The sequence below is a fragment of the Takifugu rubripes genome, chromosome 7, assembly GCF_901000725.2.
Source record: "Takifugu rubripes chromosome 7, fTakRub1.2, whole genome shotgun sequence".
Lineage (NCBI taxonomy): Eukaryota > Metazoa > Chordata > Actinopteri > Tetraodontiformes > Tetraodontidae > Takifugu > Takifugu rubripes.
This window is the reverse complement of record NC_042291.1, coordinates 4,340,215-4,361,593: the sequence shown is the minus strand read 5'-3', so window position 1 is coordinate 4,361,593 and position 21,379 is coordinate 4,340,215. Positions and strand designations below refer to the sequence as shown.

The 21,379-nt window shown below is 44.6% G+C and overlaps 2 protein-coding genes across 3 annotated transcripts in view; both read right to left on the bottom strand.

Moving 5' to 3' along the window:
• Window positions 1-76: 76 nt before the first annotated feature.
• gon4lb (gon-4 like b) lies at window positions 77-15,931 on the bottom strand. 2 transcript variants are annotated; one of them, XM_011605186.2, is made up of 30 exons: window positions 15,858-15,931; window positions 14,751-14,910; window positions 14,261-14,391; window positions 14,113-14,187; window positions 13,445-13,495; window positions 13,314-13,349; window positions 12,876-12,989; window positions 12,437-12,538; window positions 11,663-11,794; window positions 11,350-11,581; window positions 10,934-11,035; window positions 10,820-10,860; window positions 10,504-10,574; window positions 8,607-8,850; window positions 8,435-8,521; window positions 8,148-8,334; window positions 7,687-7,828; window positions 7,207-7,357; window positions 7,018-7,134; window positions 4,978-5,988; window positions 4,415-4,661; window positions 4,177-4,334; window positions 2,713-2,910; window positions 2,484-2,627; window positions 1,874-2,155; window positions 1,469-1,558; window positions 905-1,025; window positions 579-837; window positions 391-493; window positions 77-320 (listed from the first exon to the last, which is right to left on the bottom strand). In XM_011605186.2, exons 1-30 carry the CDS (start codon window positions 15,891-15,893, stop codon window positions 204-206), a joined length of 4,941 nt encoding a protein of 1,646 aa, XP_011603488.2. In that variant the 5' UTR covers window positions 15,894-15,931; the 3' UTR covers window positions 77-203. The 2 variants fall into 2 exon arrangements, with proteins under 2 accessions (XP_011603488.2, XP_029694685.1); XM_029838825.1 differs by having other exon boundaries at window positions 14,751-14,907; window positions 15,858-15,923.
• Window positions 15,932-17,089: 1,158 nt separating this feature from the next.
• tg (thyroglobulin) overlaps window positions 17,090-21,379 on the bottom strand; it is an 18,144-nt gene continuing 13,854 nt past the window's right edge. Inside the window, exons 35-47 of the mRNA XM_029838522.1 lie at window positions 20,729-20,863; window positions 20,456-20,638; window positions 20,156-20,360; window positions 19,984-20,071; window positions 19,658-19,808; window positions 19,387-19,577; window positions 19,127-19,294; window positions 18,877-19,014; window positions 18,254-18,441; window positions 17,951-18,055; window positions 17,679-17,819; window positions 17,408-17,589; window positions 17,090-17,280 (exon numbers count right to left, since the gene is read on the bottom strand). Coding sequence (XP_029694382.1) covers window positions 17,183-17,280; window positions 17,408-17,589; window positions 17,679-17,819; window positions 17,951-18,055; window positions 18,254-18,441; window positions 18,877-19,014; window positions 19,127-19,294; window positions 19,387-19,577; window positions 19,658-19,808; window positions 19,984-20,071; window positions 20,156-20,360; window positions 20,456-20,638; window positions 20,729-20,863 — 1,973 coding nt within the window. The 3' untranslated portion in view covers window positions 17,090-17,182. The remainder of the gene's footprint in view (window positions 17,281-17,407; window positions 17,590-17,678; window positions 17,820-17,950; window positions 18,056-18,253; window positions 18,442-18,876; window positions 19,015-19,126; window positions 19,295-19,386; window positions 19,578-19,657; window positions 19,809-19,983; window positions 20,072-20,155; window positions 20,361-20,455; window positions 20,639-20,728; window positions 20,864-21,379) is intronic.

The window sequence follows — 21,379 nt, the reverse complement described above, 5'->3', positions numbered from 1 at the left end:
GCCAGTCATCTCAGCTTTGCCAGTGGCTGCTAACCTGACATAATGGTCATCTTTATTTAAAGTTGACGGAGAGCAGAGGCATTAAAAAAGGATTTAATTTAAAAAGGAAAAATAAGTACATAATGTGACATTTTATATTTACAAGATGTACAAGAAATACATGTGAACTGATGGAAACTGGAACCAACGACCCTGCTGGCTCGTTAATCATCTTCATCCTCAGCTGCCGTCAGTTGAGCGGGTGGAGCGTCTTCCTCAGAACTGGTCTGACGAGCTGCCGTCCTAAACAAACCCATCAAATCCTGAAAACGGCAAAAAACCTGCAGGAGGTGGAATAGCTGGTGAGTTTCATCTCCATGGACCAATCACAAAGGGTGTGGAGCAGATTACCTCATTGGGGGTCTTGTTGCCAAGTAGAGTCGAAATGGCCTGAAAGGTGTTCTGATTGGCTCCATCCTGTTGACACCTGGTTAGAATGACCCGGTCTGCCTCTCTGGAAAACAAAGAGCAGGAGACGCTGCCATAGCTACTCACAAGAGGAGGAACAAAGTCAGAAGATGAAGAGAGGGGGCATGTACCTGGTCCACAGGATCACCTTCTCTCCGTTGGCTGTCAGGGATATATTCTTAGCACAGACAGGAAGGTCAGGGGGAGGACGAGGAGAGGACACAGGCAGACAGAAGGAAGAAGAGGGGAAGGCCGTTTGGGTGATCGTTGAATGGGTGCCCAGGAGGCACGTTCTCTTCTTCCTCTCTTCTTCATCCTCCTCTTTTTCCATCTCCTCCTCCTCCTTTTCATCCGTCAGCACAACGGACTCCCATGATGCACTCCTCTGCTCTGTTTGCACACAGAAAGGTGAACTACATCTGTCTGAACACTCAGAAAAGGTAACCACAGTTCCCACCTGCATGCAGACTGTCCCTCTTCACATCCTGGTCTTTTTCTCCTGTTTCACTGTGGCCAGTGTTTAAGTGAGAGTATGCAGGGTCCAGACTTTTCATGGCTCTGGACACCCCCCCTGAGGTCTGAGGAGGACAGAGGTGAGACACGGGTTTTCATATGTTCAGGAATCCTTTTTATCACCCAAAATCTTTACATTAAAAAAAAGGAGAGAAAAAAAAGAACCACAAAGGTATGTAAAAGAAATTCACTTGCATGTGCTTGTGTTGGGCCCAGAAGTAACGTGGACACCAGATTTAATCATTTAATCTTTGATATGTATCATAAATGGAAAATAAAATGATTGAAATACTAAAAACTGCAGATTGTTTAGCATAATTAGTCGGACTGTTGGGTGTAACTGGTCAGACGTCAGTCTAATGACCAACGCTAAACAACCTTTTCCTCAGCACTGATGCCTTTTTTAAATAATCTGAGATAAAAGATTGGATTATGGAATTGGTTCACCTTAATGTGGCATATTTACGGTACATTTATGTTCTTATTCAGTCCATTCTCACATACTGACCTTGTTGCCATGGCAGCGAGCACATCTTTTCCTCCGAAGTCGTGCATCACCACAGTGACAGGGCCAGTCCTTAGGTGACCACTCATAATCCTGATCAACAACAGTTGTTAGCTGACTAATAACAATGTCACATAGGAGCTGTGTTCTACTCCGTTCTGAAACTTTGACATTTTCATCTTTTGTTCTAATATGTCGTGATTATCTTGATGTATTTCTTATGTAATGTTCTTCGATTAATTTTGTATTTTATTTCAGTTCGTCCTGTTCCTTTCCTGTTACCTGTTTTGTCATTTCTAGTGCATTTCCCGTTTCATTTTTATGGTTCAATGTTTACTTTTTTCCATTTTGATCTACAGTTTGGAACAGACGGTTCCAATTTTTAACTGAACTCAAGTGTTTGCTCACCTTATAATTCTTATGAGCGCCTAACTTTCTTCTTTGCCGCCGACTTGTCATTGGTTGGATTTTATAGCCCTCTGCTTCCTCTTCCAAATCTGGCAGGCTCACCTCTTCAAATCCACCTGCTGCCTCTCCTCTACACACCTGACTGTCGCCACTCTCGGGCCAATGAGACTCTTCAAACTGTCCTGGGTGGGCTGTGGGTGGGTGGAGCTCTTCAAAAAACACCCAGAATTCAGCTTGTAGATGGGTGTGACCTTTCAGCAGTATCGCCATTTGAGCTTTAAGCTGCAACACAGAAAAATATCTGATTGGATTTGTCAAACTGTCCAAATCTGAAATGGACCGAGCAGAAAAAAGGAGCTTGTTTGAGCATTCTTAACATTTGACTTTTGTTCATTTCTAAGATCCGTGTCTAGGATATTAAATAAACAGAAATTCAAAATAATATCACATAGACAACTGATTCCACTTGGTATCCCCTGTTTCCTTGGTGAGAACTGTTTTCTACCTAGTAGGACAAAAAGACCTTAAATGGAAGACAGTCCTCGTTGGACTGGTTTGGACAGTCCTGGTACAGGTGACAGCAGGTTATCCATTAGCATAGGTGTAATACCTCATCAATGCCAGATGGATTTAGGTCTGGACTGGTCGTCAAAGCCTTGATGATCTTCTGATAATGTGATGGATTATCTCCAAAACTGATCTCTAGCTGTCGTAGAAAGCGCCGACTACGCTCAAATGCCTGCTGCTCCTCAAACTGCGGAGAAGAAAAATCAAGTCACTTCCAGAGAACAGCTGTCCGTCACACAGCTGCGGCACCACAGGAAACACGTTTCTCTCACCAGACCACACTGCAGTGCTTGTTCTGGGTACAGAAATGCAGCAAAATCTCGCAGCAGGTCACTCTGATCTCCCAGGATGCTGCGGAGCTTCCTAAAAAGTGGCATGACTTCCTGTCCCTGTCCCAACTGCTCAAAGTCATGCAGGAGAGACACAAAATTCTCCACCTGCACAGGATCGTCCTGCAGAGCCTCACGCACCTAGAAACACAACATATCATCACGTTCACACCCGCATTATGTTTCAATAATAACGTACACAGAACTAGGACAGACACGCACACAACCAGTGTGGGTGGAACTGGGACTTACTCAGCATCGACAGTACATTCATGAATGCTCACGTGCTCTTGCGTTTTTTTTGCTATTATATGTTTACATCCCACAAAGAATATATATTAAAGAGTGGGACTCAAGGGACTGCTGGGTGAGTCGGCAGGTTATGGACATATTCCATCGTTGATTAATTTGATCAACTTCTCTGTCACTTGAGAGCTTTGGCAAACAACTAATGGGAGGGACCATTAGTCCTATTTTCACGTTGGCCTGTGGAGCTCCTTAAGCAGTTGCCAGGTGCAGCCAAACCAAGCTAGCTGTAGCCCCGGCTGTCCTGGAGGTAAAATCTCAAGTCTGGGAGGAGTTCAGTTAGGCCACGGAAGTTTCTCAGCCTCGAAAAATTCTAGTAAACCGCGGTCTTCTGCTTGTCGTTGCTTAGTCACAAGCAGTAAGTCACACCTATTTCCAGTGCACTCTGGACTCCGGCACAGCTGCTGGGGGAAGTCCAGCTTGGAAACGACAATTTTCATCTATGCTTTTATCAGCTGATGTTGTCCTGTTGGCTTCATCAAGCCAGGGCCTTCAGCATGTACTGAGGCCAAGTGTAAAACGGCAGGGATGAGAATTGACACCTCCAAGCCCAAGGCAATGGTCCTGGACCAGTGTGGCTTTCCCTCCTCAGGTTGGTGGAGAGGTCCTGCCTTAAGCAGAGGGGTTCAAGTAGCTTGGGGCTTGTTCACGAGGGAGGGGAAGGGGGAGCATGAGATTAGGTGGAGCTTGGAGTCGCTGCTCCTTCACATTGAGAGGAGTCAGCTGTGGTGGCTCGGGCACCTGTTTCGGATTCTCCTGGACACCTTCCAAGGGAGAGAATGGGGCGAAGAAGTCTGGGCATCTCTGCTTAGACTGCTGATTCAGCAGCCCAGCCTCGGATGAAGTGGACGAAGACAGGATGAAGACAAAAAGAGACACCATATTCCTCTCCTCGTCATTAATGGCTGAAAAGTGAGCCTCTAAAACCCGCACCCTGGACAGAACTCTCCTCAACTCTGCCGTACACATGTGGAACTACCTCCCCGGGCCTTCAGCTATTAAACTAAGGTGACCACGTATTAACCACTGAGCTGCAGTGAAACATGTGATTGGCCAAGTGGAATTCCTGACTCTGGCTATTGTTCAGCACTACATTCTCACCCTGCTGAGATAATTTTGAGCGAACGCCACATCTTTGCTTTCTCTGAACGGGTCATTATCCAGGATGTTGTCATCATACAGTAGTAATAACTTAGTGGCATCCTTGCTATGGCGCTCTTGACGACTCCTCCGCAGGCCACGGAGTGGCCGGCCCCGCCCTGCAGAGACAGGAAAGTCTAATTACAGCACGAGAAGCTGAGCAAAGATATTCCAAAATTAAAAATCAAAAGCCTCTGACCTCGCCCTCGACCAGAACACCTCCCTACTCCTTGAGGCGTTCCCTCCGCTGACAGCATACCCTCTCGTGCCTCTTTACTGCTCCTCTCCTCTTCTACCTCCTCTTCCTGCCCTTTAGGCCCTTCTTCATCATCCTCTTCCTCCTCCTCCTGCGACCCAGGAGAGATTGGCGAGTGCTCCTCCTCTGAGTCTCCATCGGTACAGTGTCGCTGCTCCGCTGCGAGCCATGTCAGCTGCTTCATGGTCTCCTGGAAAGATAGAAGGGCTTTACAACATCATGACTCGAGTCTCCTGAATAACTGCTGGAGGTGAATAAGCAGCACACTGGATATTAGCACCATTAAAGTCAAAATTTAGCATAGAACATATAAAGTTTAATGCAAGGTCTTTTTATACCGACAAAGTAATTAATTTAATAAACAATAAGTCATGAATAAAAACTTGGGTAAAGATAAAATTATGAAAATAGCAAATCTTCATTTAACACCGGTTTTATTGAGTAGTACAAGATTAATGGTCACACGACACCGTTTGAGAGGAGAAGGCCAACATCTTCCTCTTTACCTGCAGCTCTGGAACTGACAGCACTGACTCCTCTGAAGCAGTCGACATCACTTCCTCATCATCTTCATCCTGTGTGAGATCATCAAAGTCCTCTTCCTCCTCGTCCTCCTGATCATCATCCTTATCCTGATCTTCATTCTTGTCCTTTTCTCCATCCTCCTCTCCCTCACCTCCTCCATTCTCCCTCTCCTCCTCACCTCCACGTTTCCCATCTTCTCTTTCTTCTCCCCCCTCTGGCTCCTCCTCTCCACCTCCTTCTGTGCATTCCCCTCCACTCCCTCCTTGCTCTTGCCTGCTTGTAGTTTCTCCACCGTTTAAGCTGATAAACTCCACCGTGGTTTGGTTCTGCTGTACCTCAGGTTTCCCCTCCTGCTCCACTGAACGAGGGCTCAATGGTGATGGTGACCTTGAACTCTCTGTCCTCTCTAAATGGCATGGACCTGTGCACTTCTGTCCCTCACTTAAAAGACTCTGGATCTGCTGCCCAGGATCCTGTTGAATGGTGATGGCACATGAAGGTGTGGGTAGAGTAGATGGTGTCCACATCATGGGGAGGAGGAAGGATCTGGCCTTCCCTGAAGTCTCTATGCAAGGCGTTAAGGGATTGGAACAATTACAACTAGTCTGAGTAGGGAGATGGGGACCAGAATCATAGTTCTGTTTTCTGGAATTGTCCTGCTCTATTTCCTGTTCAGTAGAAAAGTCTGAGGGATTGGTGTCACTGTAGCAGTGGTGGGTGGGGAGTTTGCTACTCCCCATATTTCCTGCAGCTTCAGGACGGACGGGCTGGTGTCTGACTGGCTGGCAGTGTACTTGTCTCTCAGCTGGGGCTTTAGCAAGAGGGAGCAGAGATGCGTTGTGAGCGAGGGTGAAGATGCGTCGGTGGGAGAGACTTGGGGGGCGGGCCTTGCTGACAAAATGTGGGTGGAGCCGAAGGCTGCACCCAGGGGGAAGTGAGTGGGGATAACTGTTGGTGCTGAGGCGTGTCTTCTGGATGTTCAGCTGGCTGTTCTGCAGGGAGGAACCATCAGACACCTTTCAAGTCACACTGAAACAATATCCATTGACATATTTCAGCTTCAAAGTTAATGATGATGCCAACAGGTAATTTTTCCTTGCTGGTTGTTTTAGAACTGTGGTTAGTATCTAAAGACGCCATGGTTTAAAGGCAGCAGGAGTCCTGGGACGATAATGCGGTTATCTAAAAGACAGCTGAAACTGCAAATTCTTCAGTCGTGATAAAGACAAGAGTTGTATTAACAAGCCACACACACACACACGCACGCACGTACAGTTACAATGTCTTTACTGGCTTGTTCAGTCTGATGTCTGATGAAAGATATCCACATTTGGCTATTTTTCACCTTTCCAAAGCTAAAAACACAACTGGAGTGATGTCGAATATGGCTTAAAAAGTGCGGAAGCCATCAATGATAATGAAACATTACTACGTTTGTTCCAAGGTGAGACGCTAACGCTAACTAGCACACAGATGTTATCTACAAGACACTAGTGGATTAATTAAAAGTTGCTCATGTTTTAACTCAAGGTTAACTGTGAGGTGAAACAAATGTACCAGATAAATACAGATCCAATGTATTGATCAAACCTATGATATGGGAACAAGAGCAACAAACCACTTAGCAACAGGCTCACATATAAGATACTAAAAACTATGGGGAGTCATAAATAAAAGTTAGCTTATAATAAAACAGTACGCTTATTTTCCCTGCCATTCGAGAACATTGTTGTTCCTTATCACAAATAAGCCAATGCCTCTTCATCAACATTACTCTGCCAACAAATGATGTTGTGAATAGATTTCTGAGGATGGATGGATGGATAGTATATTATTATCCTTTCTATATAGTTCTCTCTACTATTTTGAAACTAGTACTCCCGAAATTTGATACAATTTCCTTCGGAAAATCTTTCACTGAAATAGCTGAGAAATCCATGTTCAAACGCATACGAAGGGTCGATTAGTTTCAGCAAAGGGGCAGTTAGTGTGTAAATGTAGGCAGAGTTTGTTAAGCTCGCCTTAAGCCATTTTGGTACGTTGGCAGTGATTCGATCCACAGGGGGGCGCTGGTCTCCTGGTTGAACTCTACTGCAGGCAAGAGGCAGCGGCCGGACGATTCCCTTCATTATGAATGTCTGAAAACATAGAGGCACATTTACTCTTCTGGTGGATAATCAGCACGTGTGTGACTGTCACAATGTTGTCACCTTGATGACGTTGTCAGGCGACACCTTGGGCGTGCTCATCTCTTTAATGTGTTTCCTGATACTCCAGCGACTCTTACAGAGCAGGTAAGAACTGATTAGCTGATCCGTGTCCAGTGTTCCCTCAAAGTGCTTCAGAGCCAGAACAATGAGCCTGCACAGAGGCACCATGGGAAAGGGGGTGGGGGTGGGGGGATCATTCTTTGCTGACTCCTGGGAGAATCCTTGTGCATCTCAATAAATCAGAACATAATTAAAATGCTGATTTATTTTTTTAAAAGTCAAATGCAAAACTAAAACATGTTTTATTGTACGCACTGAAAAAGTTAATTTCTTCAGATTTGGATGGTTGTGGCTTACATCTAATGAACCCAAAATTCAGCGCCTCAGGTTCACATTGATACAGATTTCAGAAAAACAAACCCGCAAATACTGTCATGGTGACTCATTAAAGCCGCACGTCCTTTGTGTGCTGGTCATTACCCATTTTCTCCTGGAGTGTAAATGACTCTGTGATTTTGTTTTTTGTCCAGGCTGCAGACAGGAAGAATTTCTGGATAAAGGAAGACTGAGCGTGTCGCAAACAGCCAAGCATCCTCGACAGGCAGTAGAGGAAAGGCGTGGCCTGAACACGAGCAGAAGTTGAATCATATACAGGAAACAGCAGACACAATAAGTTACAAAAGTTTGGGCCGCACAGTCAAAGTTCCTGTTAACGCGAAGAATTCCTTTTATATTCCATCCCTTTAAATGTTAAACAATTTTCTTTTACAAGTTGCACAAAAGCAAAAATTCCCAAAGAAAAAGTTTGCCGACAAGATTGATGCGTTTTATTAGGGATCCTGTGGAACCAGGCTATCTTTATGGCTTTTCCACTTTCTCAACTGGTCGTGTCAACAGAAACTCTGACTGGGGTGCCCAAACTTACGTGTGACTCTTCTCACTGTTAGTGGCGGCAGTCATCCTGGGGAGCCAGCCTTTATAGGAGGCAGGGGCACGTGAGACAGTAGAGGGTGCTGCTCTCTGCTCCACCTCCTGTAGGAGATTCAGTGCAGCCTGTAGGTTACACACCCTGAAACTGCTGGGGTGGCCCAGCTCCTCCTCAGGTCTGGAGAACTGAATCAGCTCCTCCTACAGAGAAATCAGGCGTTAGCGACCTCGGTAGGGAACTGGCAGACATTAGTATTTACCAGTAATCGTCTGTATGTGCACATGATATTTAACGACTGACCAGGTATTGCTTGCTCATGCAGGCTTCGTGCATCAGATTGTCCCGGTTTCGACAGAGGAGGTGAACCTGGGTGAGCAGCTGTACATGCTAACAAGCAGACACAGACAGTCCCGTGGTCTCAGTTCAACTCGCTTGCATCAAATGGAACATTTGTAGACTCAAGGTGACAAACCTGCTGCAGCTGCTGCTGCAGCTGTAGCTTTTGGGCCGTGTTGAGATGAAGGGGGGGGGCCTCTTGGCAAGGCGTCACTGGAACAGGAGTGATGGCGTTCACCTCTGAACCAGCCTTCAGGCTTGCTTTGCAATGGTCATGATTGGTCATATCCTGCAATGCTCTCCTCTGCTGCAGAGTCTCATACTGCTTTCTAATTGTTTGCCGTTGCTTTGTTAGCATCTCTGCCAACGGTGTCCCAAAGCTACAAGCAGGGAAAAGACAAAGAACGCCCCCCAACTGTCAGTGCCACAGTCAATGTTGGTAAAGCAGAACTCATGAGGAGCTGCTAAAAAACAAGAAGAGAGTTCTTCAACCTGGATGACAGAAAACATTCGACCACTTCCTGCCGTGTTTAGGTTCGGTTTGGACACATTCCTCTTACTTTGAGCTGTTACGTACAGTTGTGTTCAAAATACTTGTGGTGTGTTTAAAAAAAGTGAACGAAGCTTAAAATCCTCACAATAGAAGTTCATTGGACTTCACCACTGAAGTTCACACATCTTTTCCAAAAAGGAAATTATGAAAAAAGTAATCATATTTTCTACTTATTAGGGCTGCAGCTATTCCTTCAATTAATCTGGTAAAACATATTTTTTGCTTAGTTGAAGAGCAATTATAAATGCACGAGAGGAAACGGCATCATTACTGCTACTTTCCCAAACTGAAGATTTCCGCTTCCTCCGTCTTCATGCTTTGAGCGGATGATGTAAATGCGTGCCACAATACAGGTAGTCAGTGGGAAATACCGAGCTTTGAGCTTTCCATTTCAAAAAAACATTATTGGAGGCAGAGAAATTTCCTCAAATATTTGTGGTTCCACCCATACTTATTATTTTATAGAAAAGGGAAGAAATCCGACATTTGATTGTACATTCATAATGGTTGTTACGACCCCAAACACACCAGTAAGAGCAGCATCTTGGTTCTAGACCAACAGCTAAGTTCTGTTATGGGGGGGCAGCCCAGCCCCCAGACCTTAAACCAGTAGAAAACAAGTAGGCTGATATCAAAAATACTGTTTCTGACACAAAGGTGAAGTGTTAGTGTTAGTTAGAGGTTTCTGGGCTGGAACACAGATGTCAGACGTTGGTCAGCTCATGCAACATAGATGCGAGGCGATTCTCAAACGGGTGAAAAGATTACATATTAGTTCTTCATAGAAAAGCAAAATCTTCTCTTATTTACACTGATAGTGAACAGCCAAATGTTGCACTTTCTTCTCTTTTCTTTAAAATAATACACTTTGTGATTCTTCATTTGGAAAAGAACATCCAGAGCTTCCAATGTGTTTTCCTGTATGGATTTAAATGCTTTTCTGATGATGTTAAGTTTTATTCACTATTTAAACCACACTGCTATTATTTTGAACACAACTGTACAGTAAGCAGCACATGACATGAACGTTTAGTTGCTTTGGTAGGTTCATGTTTTTTTTAATGTTTAGACTCACCAGGCAATAGAGACCGACTCAACACAGTGGTTAATATTACAAAATTGACCAATCAGGTTAAGCTGCACTGCAATAATTCTGAGAATTAGCAGATGAATTACCTGAGAAAGACCAGATTGAGTCAAGAGTGTAGACTCTAGAAAGGAATGGAGCCCAACTGAACTGAACTGTCTCCTCTCAGCTGGTTTCTTCTTCACAAGTTTTCAGCAAAGAAGCGACAGCAGATGAAATTTCTTTTCCTCCTAACCCAAACAGTTACAGCACTCCTCTGCTGCACCGTCCCGATAGGAGGACCAGGTCACGTGTGCACGCATGTGTGTGTGCACACGCGTGACCTCACCTCTTGAACTGTATCTCACGCCACACACCTCATTATTCTGCATCAGACAGCAGTTTACAGATTACCATAAAGCCTGTGGGGTGTTGAAATTGGATCCAGCCTGTGATGGGGCCTCCTCCTGTTTCTCATCTTGGAGCTGTTTAAAGAACACAAACAGTCCCTGAGTTCCAGAGCTAAGGGACCACAACTGCTTCCATTGGTAGAAACACGTGTCCACAATAGAACTGTGCTATAACTATGTTTGGGTTAGGGTTCATTATTAATATTAATATTAGTAATATGGCTATATGAGGAGTTTGGACACTTACTTCCAAGTACAAGCAAGTTAATTTGTTTTTATTGAACATTCACCACACTTCATGTTGGTAAATACTGACTTACTGTATCGAAGAGTTCATCAAGGAGTTCATTCACTTCCTTCCCTGTAGAACAACAACCAGCATTAAAATCCGCATCTGAAGAGCAGCTCAATCAGAAAAAAGAAGCAGGTTTTACTGGTAATCTGGACGGCCCGATCTGTCCTGTAATCCTCCTTATCTGGTTTATCAAGATCATCGACAAAGTTGTATTCTGGATCATCATCATCATCAGCTTCCTCTGAGAAATAAAGAGAGTTGTTATAATAATGAGTAGTATCATCAGCTGACTGATCTTTTTAGATCACCGAGATCCCTGAAGACTACAATATAAAACTACAATACTAGCACAAAAACACTCATAGCTCACAGCTACATGAAGGGAAAATGAGTAAAAATGAAGTGCACAGCAGCTAAATCTATAACTTGATTAAAGGTGAATATTCAATTAAAGGTCCTAGTTATTGATACATTCATTCCTACTGTGACTATTAATACAATACGGAACTTTGGTCAAATCGTAACACCAAATTCTAAAAGAACATTAACTCTTACCAAGGTTTTCAGGGTCCATGAGACTCTGCAGCCACTCAGCCCAGTGTCGGTCCTCCTCCCTTTGGGCAGCGCTCTGCTCGTACATGTCGGCTGTAATATCTGGAGCCAGAAGCTCTGCCTCTAGCTGGCCCAGAGGAATATTGACCAAAGGCAGTTTGGAGCGTGTGCGATACGCCAGGCAACCTGTATCTTCAACACCTGCATCATCATTGGCTGCTTTCTTATCCAGACTCTGAGAAATAGAGACTCGTTGGTGGAGACGAGCAGGCAGTCAGACAGTCGGACTAGCACAGACTCAGGTGGGTGGAGATACCTGGTTGTAGGCGTAGGTAGAGCTACAGTTTAACTCCTCATCCACAGCATTCAATCTATCTAGGAAGGATGATTCGGGAGCAACGAGGTGCTGGGGAGCACTGAAGCTCAATGTCTGATCCTGGGGGCGACTCTAACATGACAGGGTTAAAGGTCAAATGAGGCAACATTGTTTATTCACAGCTTATATCTTCAAAATACTAAATCATCAGCTATAAAACAAAAACTGACATAACTCCCCAACGTTCAAGTCAAATCATGTGTATTGTCTGACTCAAGTATAGCTCAGAACTAAAATAAAACGTTTCAAAAGCGGGCTTGTTGCAGGTCAGGAGTATTTTAAAGTCTCGTCTGGACTTCATGGTCTGCCAATGAAGAGGAGCAGTATTGGAGAAATGTCTCTCTTAAGAGACGTAGGTCTTAAGCTCCTTTATGTGATTAAAACAGTAGCACAAGCTAGCTGCATCTCTCGCGGGGGGGGGGGGGCTCGGACCGAGAAAGCTCCACCTCCCAGCCCAGTCTGCTACAGCCTGAGCGACCGCTGACATCAGTCCAGACATATGCAAAGATCTTCTGCTTATCCAGTGCCAGGTCAGTGGGGCAGCAGTCTGAGCACGGACCCCCCCCCCCAGACACTTCCTCCAGAGAACACATCTCCACTGCTCTAGGGCTCAGTGGCGGCGTGCTTTACACTACTGCGGCTGACACTTTGTGATGTAAGGTCATGCATCTATTTTCTAAAGGGGAGAGGGGGAGCAGAAATGGGGCAGCATACCTGTAGAGACTCAACTGGGGTAGGATTTTCTCCAAGGTAAGACAGGGAGCCCTGGTGCTTTCTGGGAAGTGAAGCCATGATGTCTACATCACTGTGGAAGGACTACACACACACAAACAAGGTACACGTTAGTGATGGAGTCAGCTATGGTACATGGAGCAAAAATGAATGGAACACCCATGGATGGGGCAATAAGGTACCTTAGCCTTTCCCCCTCCATGATAGCAAGTAAAACAAGTAAATATTCACTGAAACTATCCATTTAAAACCATCCATTCTTTTCAATCCTAAAAATAATTAGTAATATATATATATATTTTTTTTTAAATTAGTACACTTTAGAATGGAGCAAACTTTGAATAAAGCCACTTCCAAACAACTTTGGTGGAAACTCAAGTTCACTTAAATCAGATGAAACTGGGGGTACAAAATACATCACCTCTTCAGCTGTATCCTCCTCCTCTTCATCATCATCCTCCTCTTCATCAGGACAATATTCTTCATCTGAAGAGTCTTCATCATCATCCAGATCTATATCAACAAACTGGGGGTGCTGCAGGTCAGGCAGACAGAGTTAAACTATGAAATGACTGCAATCAGACAAACAGACAGACAGACAGTCAGACAGACAGACAGACAGACAGACAGACAGACAGACAGACAGTCAGACAGACAGACAGACAGTCAGACAGACAGACAGACAGACAGACAGTCAGACAGACAGACAGACAGACAGACAGTCAGACAAACAGACAGACAGTCAGACAGACAGACAGTCAGACAGACAGACAGACAGACAGACAGACAGACAGACAGACAGACAGTCAGTCAGTCAGTCAGTCAGTCAGTCAGTCAGTCAGTCAGTCAGTTGGGTTACCTTGACTGTGTTTGCTGACAGACTCCAGTTGGGAAGCTGCAACAACATGAGGACAAAAAACATTTCCTTAATTTCTGCCTTGGCCTTCAGATGATATTTTCAATATCTTTTTAGGAAGGGGAGGCGCTAACCTGACTGTAGGGTGCAGCTTGTTTCAGTCTGGACCGAGTCATTTTTGGTTCCTATTGGAAGAGAAACAGATTCACAGTGTAGCAGACAGTGAGGAGAGGTGTCCTTTTTCCACCCAAAAGGACCTGCTCTTACTACACAGAGCAAGTGCAGAACTGATTCCAACCTGGTGCCTCCAGAAAACAGTTTGCTTTTCCTTAGGAAGTGAAGGCACATCAGAGCCACATTTCTACATCAGCATAAAATATGATTATGTGAGTGCATGGGTTTAGTGTTTGTGTTGTTGAATCGTTTGCTCAGAAGCAACCATGCTTGGACAATAACTACTGAGTACTGAGTTCAGTTTAGCCATTTATGCACCCACCTAGGAAACTCTGTTATGGAGACAATAAAACCCATGTTATGGAAATGTTAATGTTAGCGCACTGCTAACTAGTATAAAGTTCATAAAATTTGTAGTTAGCTTTAATGTTTAAAGGCAACTTTTTCGCCATTGCTGTTGCGGTCTGCAACCCCAGGTGGAAGTTGGTGCCTGGAAACTGTTTGGAATCAGTTTGGACCTGTTGTGCTGATGCATAAGTGGAGGAAAAACAAAGATCCCGGACAGCCAGTCAGTGGCTCTAAACCAGCCCTGGAAGCTCTTTAGCGAGACGGGGGCAGAGAGACTTACGAACATCGGCTGGTCCTGTGTGTCTCTGATTGCAGCTTTCATCATGCTGACCACATGCTCATGGGTAATCACCTCCTGGTAAATGACAACCATTCACATTACACACCGCTCCTCGAGGGAATGTAGTCATAGATGAGGAGACACTTACATGCAGGATGGCTCGCACGTTATTTGAAGTCAGGTTGTGCTGTTTGGACTTCCTCACCAAGTCCATGTCCAGTCGTCCCAGTTCATCCTCAAAAGATTCGTCCTTCTCCTTGCTAACTGCCATCTGACCACCTGAGAAGTTCAGACAGGTGTCTTATACATTGTCCCACCTCCACCCACAAACAAACAAATAACTTAAGAGTATAGCAGCTTATTGTAACAGGACAGGTGATGGGCCTGAAATTTGACCTATGAAGTCATGGAGCATGAATAAAATAAGCTGAATAAAATTCTTCATTATTTTTTTCATCAAGGTGTGTACATCGTTTTATAGGAATTACTGAGAAACACCAAATCAAATGATTTTTGGCACACATCTCATTGCTGTCACGGTAAATCTTGGTAGTGGTGGTTGCTCACATGCAGATTTCCCGCAGAAATCTGGATCTATATTAAACTTATAAGAATGAACCATTTTGTCATGTCGCCACCTGAATCAGGTGTTTCTTCCTCTTTCCATTTGTCCTGAGGGGAACTCTTTGTTGCAGATTCTTCATCAAGGCTGAAAAGACCGGTGTCTTCCTCTGTTCTCAAAGATTTTAATTCCAGAGGACAAACGTCTTTATTGGCTGGACGCCGCCTCACCATCTGCTGAAGCACAGATACACTTTCATCAACCATCAAACATCACCTGTTGCTGTCGATTCAACGGGCTTGATACTTTTAAATACAGCATACTTGGAATTCAACATGTATGAAGAGTAACTGTTCATAATCCATCACTCTGAGAAGCCGCACAAACACCATAGCTGCTTCCAGTTCAGAAATGATGAAGACAAAACATGCACTGATTGAAAACAGTAAAGTTTTTCAGTTAGTTTGATTCCCTTAAATGTTCATTGTTTAATGCAGCCAAATTCAGCTTGAATAATTTACTGTCATCTTGTGTTACACTTAAATTAATACTCTGATTACTTGAACAACCTTCAATGTTTATTGCTCATCGTGTAATCGAGGGTTACCCTCGGTAAAAGGGTTGGTGTTTAGTGTAGGTTTTTCAACTAACCAATACCAGTAGTATAGTATTGCAGTACAATACAAGATTACATCACATAGTAGGTTGTTTTATGATCGAATCCCGTTGGCTTTAATCTTTGGAGAACAAAAGTCTTTCCAGAGTCCGGAACCACAACTATCAACATTTCCTGAAAGATCCATTAAACCATTTAAATGTACTACTGTGGCACAAAAGCTGCACGTATTGAGCCCGAATCAAACTGGAAGATGCAAATGTTTCTTCCACAGCTAAACCCTCAGAACAGGAAAACTCTATTGTAGCCCAGACATTGTCCGTTGAATGTGATCGAGTTTCGGTGACATTTACCTCTGGTGACACAACCAAATCCAGTAGTGCTGTAACAATAATACATAATAATACATAATAATACACAGTGCCCTGTGCGTCAACATCCCAGCCAAAGTTATCTAAACAGTAGGCTGTCGGTTTCGTTAGCATGCGAGAGTGTTCTTCTAAGTTACAGGCGTGAACCTCTGGGGAGAGATAACAGGAACCATGGAAGATCTTAGGGAAAACTAACCTTAAATATAGATCCGTGCCCATTCGCTGCGCTCATCTCATCTCGGCTAACTGCTATTAGCTTCAACTTCCGCTTCCGTTCAATTCTTCAATGTAGAACAGACACGCTTAGTCTTGTACAGCGACACCTGCTGTCCCGGCTGTCTTTGGACAACCACATAATCGAAACCATTATTGTGCGCGTTTGTACATATTTAATATGAAGCAAATACAGTATGTGAATGTACATGTACTCAGCGCGAAAGTCAGTCTGATCCTTCCATCCATCCATCCATCCATCCATCCATCCATCCATCCATCCATCCTCTACCGCTTATCCGGGGTCGGGTCACGGGGGCAGCAGCCTAAGAAGAGAAGCCCAGACTTCCCTCTCCCCAGCTACCTCCTCTAGCTCATCCGGAGGGATCCCCAGGCGTTCCCAGGCCAGTCGAGAGACATAGTCTCTCCAACGTGTCCTGGGTCTCCCCGGGGGTCTCCTACCGGAGGGACATGCCCTGAACACCTCACCAGGGAGGCGTCCAGGGGGCATCCTGACTAGTCAGTCTGATCCTAACTGGCCATATTAATGTTAACAGAATGAGCTCCAAAAATTCAGAGGATCTCTTGGTTTGACAATAATCATCTATCTTTCAGTCATTTAACTGGTCATTTATTCTCTCTGTCCAAGTATAAACAACCTGCATTGTCCCAGTGCAATAGTCCATTTGTCCTCTCTATCCCAGTATATCCAGTCATTTGTCCTCTCCTTCCTAATACAAGCAGTCCATATATCTATGTCCCAGAATATTCAGTGTATTTATTCTCTTGATCTCAGATACAATGGTAAAATCTTTAATGTTAAACTGCCACACCCCGATACTCTTTTGTTGCGGTTATTGCTTTCTGGGTTACCATGGAAACATTGGCACATTAATCAAATACAATATTTAGGTGAGTGGGGCAGTGGTAGCTCAGTCTGTAGGGGGCTGAGAAGTGGTGGGTTCCGGATTTAAGCCCTGATGAGGAGAGATAACATGGAAGGTGTTCTGGTACTAGGAGGTGGTGCCAGGACACCTTTAGGACCCTGTAATGATCTGGTGACTTATCCAGGGGTGGACCCGCCTTTGCCCATCTGCATCTGGAATCAACTCCAGCACCCTCCCAGTAATCCCAGCAGGGATAAAATGGTAGTAAGTAGTATTTAGGTTGAAATGATGCAGATGAATCAGCTTTAGCAGTTTTTGTTTTTTAAATGTCTTTATTGATTTATTGATTGATTCACAACATGATTATTGATTAAGATCAAACAAAACTGGGAGCCATCAAACAGCAAATGATGTCACCAGTTCAGTTGTAGGCATCTTTGTCAGTCTGTGATTGGCTGGAGGACATAGCCAATGGAAGCTCAGGAATCACTGCCTGCAGAACAGTCTCCCCTGACACACCTGGGGAAAAATAACAGGAACCTTGGTGACAATACCCCAACCAACCAAACACATTCATGAGGTGATGTCATCGTTCTTAGCTGCAGTTTAATCCTGATGACGTGGCGTGATGATTGATGGGACTCACTGCTTGTGCTGGTCAGTCTGCTGGCTAGATGGTTCCAAAAAGAACAGGATCTCTGACTTAGACCCTCATTGTGCTTGAGGGTGGGACTTAGCTCAAGGTAGGTGAGTGGAGTGTCAGAAGACACGACCTGTGGCCACTGGGGCAAAACAGACTCCGCCCACAGGTGAGATGGGTTTGGGTTCCTAACAGGAAATAAGAAAGTTTTTAAAAAGACGGCCAGATGACGGCCCTGTAACTGGTGTCAGACAGATTTGGTTAATGTGGTTTTCACCCTGTACGGACGAAGGTGGAAAAGTAGGTCATCGTAGCCAAAGAGAGGCGCCGATCAGAGCGGGTGAAGCGCTGGATGTTGATTGGATGATAAGGGCTTCCAAACATTAGCTGAACATCTAAAGGAACAGATGTCTCAGCTCTGCAGAGTGGAAACCATTAATCCAGGTGTTAAATCAAGTTTTGAGTGAGTAACAGAAAGTTTCATGAACCATCTAATCACCGCCATCCCGTAAATTATGTCTAAAGCCCTCATATCTCTATTTCTTATACCTGCTGTGAGCACTGCTGAGAGGCTGGTGGTAGAGAAAGGCGCTAGCTTTGTGTTTGGCCCAATGGCTAACCATCCGTAGACTGGGACAAATTATGAACAGATCCCTGTAACACACACACACACACACACACACACACACACACACACACACACACACACACACACACACACACACACACACACACACACACACACACAGAGTCTTTTCACTTGTTGTCATCATAGACATTACAATATCTTTTAGACTGAGATACTATGATGTCACTGTACTGATGCCACTGGTCACTGAGGATGTTCCTCACCTGGTGGCATTATCCAGTGCTCTAGAGAACAGGTTGTACCCAGAGGCTGTTGGACTATGATCTAGAGAGTAGAACCAGACTTCCACCTCTTTCAGTTGCTCACTTCCTGTCACACTACCCAGTGAACGACTTAAGGCTTCGTAGAATGCCGTCTTTCCATCAGCATGACCAAGCAGGTCCCCAAGGTCCTAAATGCAGCGAGAAAAGAGTTAAGGAGATCACTTTGTTCTGTTTTGATTTCTAAGTAACAATGAGAAAAACTGTTCTTCCTAAAATCTGCACACATCTTTCATTAAACAATTTCATCATTCCGGTTGGAGGATGAAAATATCTCTAAAGTCCAAGCTGTGTTGGTTTATTAGCATGTTAGTGTGTTAAGATGTGTGTGACTCAAAATCATCTTGATCAATCAAATCAAATATTAATTTAACTCACACCCTCGAACTTTAAAATCTACTTTTATTTTGATTTTAACACGTGGAATCCATGAAGTTTACTTTTGAACATGGCAAACATGAGAACACTTATGAAAACCCCTTTTTGCCATTTTTTAACCATTTGCGAATGTTGCTACATTATTAACTCAAGTCATTGGTCAGCCCTTCGGATGAATGACCTCTGACCTTCAGTCTGCGAGCCCGAGTGATCAAGCTGTCATGTTGAGACGTTCCGATCAGGAGGTCAACTCTCTGAAATGAGGATGTGTTGGTGGGCTGATGGACCGGGGACCAGGACTGAAATGGACCACTAACTGCCAACAGCTGTGCACACAGACAGACAGACAGACAGACAGACAGACAGACAGACAGACAGACAGACTGAAATGACTCATTCTAGTATGATAATCAAAACATTGCGGTGAGCTGACTTTACTTTGGTTTGAGCGATGTTGAGCTCATGAGCAGGTATTGCTCTGAGACAAGCAGCCATCTCCATGTCATTAAGGTTATCAAAGCAGCCGAGCTCTGTGGCAAGTTGGAGAGCCTCGCGCCTGGAGGAGGGTGGCGTTTGAAGTAACGATGGAGAGAAAACAGAGCCACCCTGCAGGGAAGTAAACAGATAAACATAGGTCCTGATCCAGCCAGACTGTGGTGCAGCCACTGAGAAGTGACAGGGAGAGGTTAGGTTCTCACCATCAACAACATACGCTGGAACCGTGGTGAGGAGGAGAGGAGATGAAGGCTGGTGATATCGGCTCCACGTTGCTCTGCTCCAACTGTCACCCTCTCATTGTCCCCACCCACAAGTGAGATGTGGGCGTTAACCCAGTGAAGCACTGCCTCCTGGTCTGACAGGCCATAGTTACCATGGAGACCAGAGCTTTCTGCAGACATATACATGATGGTCTCAGTGTGTTTATATGCTCTCTCCCTCTCTCTCTCTCTCTCTCTCATACACACAAACCTGTGCTGAGGAAGCCAAATGCAGCAACTCTGTAGCTCGCAGTCACCACGACAATATTTCCAACAGCAGCCAAGATGGAGCCGTCCAACATTTGAGAGCTCTGATAGGCTCCAAGATTGGTGAAGAATACAAGGACTGGGACATGCCCTCTCTGACGCGCACACACACACACACACACACACACACACACACACACACACACACACACACACACACACACACACACACACACACACACACACACACACACAAACAAACATAAAGATTCAGTCTTTGCCAGAGAACACGCCAAATTGAGGGACTGATCATCAGTCCTGACGACAGACCCGTTGAGCAGGAGTGAAGATGTTCAGATAAAGACAGTCCTCACTGGATGCTGCAGTCTCAGAATCACCAGGCTGGATACAGCTGGGGCTGAAACACACCAGAAGACAGTTGCCTCATTCAAAGTTTGTCTTTACAGGTGAGTGAGACAGGACAGTGGTGAAGCAACTTTACCGGGGCTTAGTAGCATCCCAAGTTCCTGTCCAATCAGCAAGCTGAGCTGCTTCAAAGCGAAGTGATCCTATTGGTGGGCGGGCATAAGGCACCCCCAAGAACTGAACAACACTCTTCCTGACTGAGCCAAGGCCTGTTTCTGTAACAGCACCCTGCAGAGTCCCATGACCTGGGATGGAAATGGATGTAACCAAGCGTGACGGCTCTAAAGTGGACAAAAGACACAGGTAAAGACAGACAGGTGAGATCAGGATGAATTCAACCCTACCTCCAATATTTGCTAAAATCTGACTGACTCACCTGTCCTCAGGTACACATGGGACGCAGGCTCTCTGATGAGTAATCTACAGGAAGAGGTGGGGTTGGATGACAGCAGGGTGGAGCTTAGTCCACAAATAGTGGTGTCAGGGTACAGAATGCAGCGAGTGGCTGACGCCACCTGCATTAATGTCACTGCTACACAAGACTCCTCCTTCTGACAGGCTGAAATAAGAAGTAAAGAGGTAGCAGGGGAACGTCAGAAGCCACCATCTTCAATTTGAACATGATGATAGAACTTGACAGAGCAGTTACCGAGGAGGCAAAAATCCCTGGTCTCGTCTGGGTTGGTGGCAATGTCGCGGCTGATGTGGATCACGTCATACGTGGAGAGAGACCGGTCAACAAGAACCATTGAATTAGAGAGGACTTGCCACTGATCCTGAGATACTGAGGCAGAAGTAGTACATGAATATTAGTACTAAAAAAGGATAAGGATAAACTTTATTGATCCCACATCGGGGAAATTCACGTGTTACAGCGGTGGCCCGTGGTGTACAGTACAGTATAGTACTAAAAGAAAAAAAAAGACTCTTATGTTATGTACATTACTATGTACATTATTACATTATATACAGAAATTAAAAATTATATACAGAAGGAATGTCAGGCAATATGAAGAAAAATGAAGGCGCAAATAAGAGATGTGTAAATAAGACATTCCGGAGGTAGTATGATTAAGTAGTGCGGAGAAAAATATGCCAGACCAAAAAGACTACCAGCAACGAGCTCTCATTTCCAAGGTTAGGATCTCTGATAGACTGTGTCACTGATGTTTGAAAGTTGGAAAGCAATGTGTGCAAACTGGATTTAGCACCAAAAATGTTTTACAGGTCAGAGAAAATGTGAACTTTTAGGAGTTGAAGTAAGATGAGCTCTCTTTGATTTATGACTGAAAACCACCTG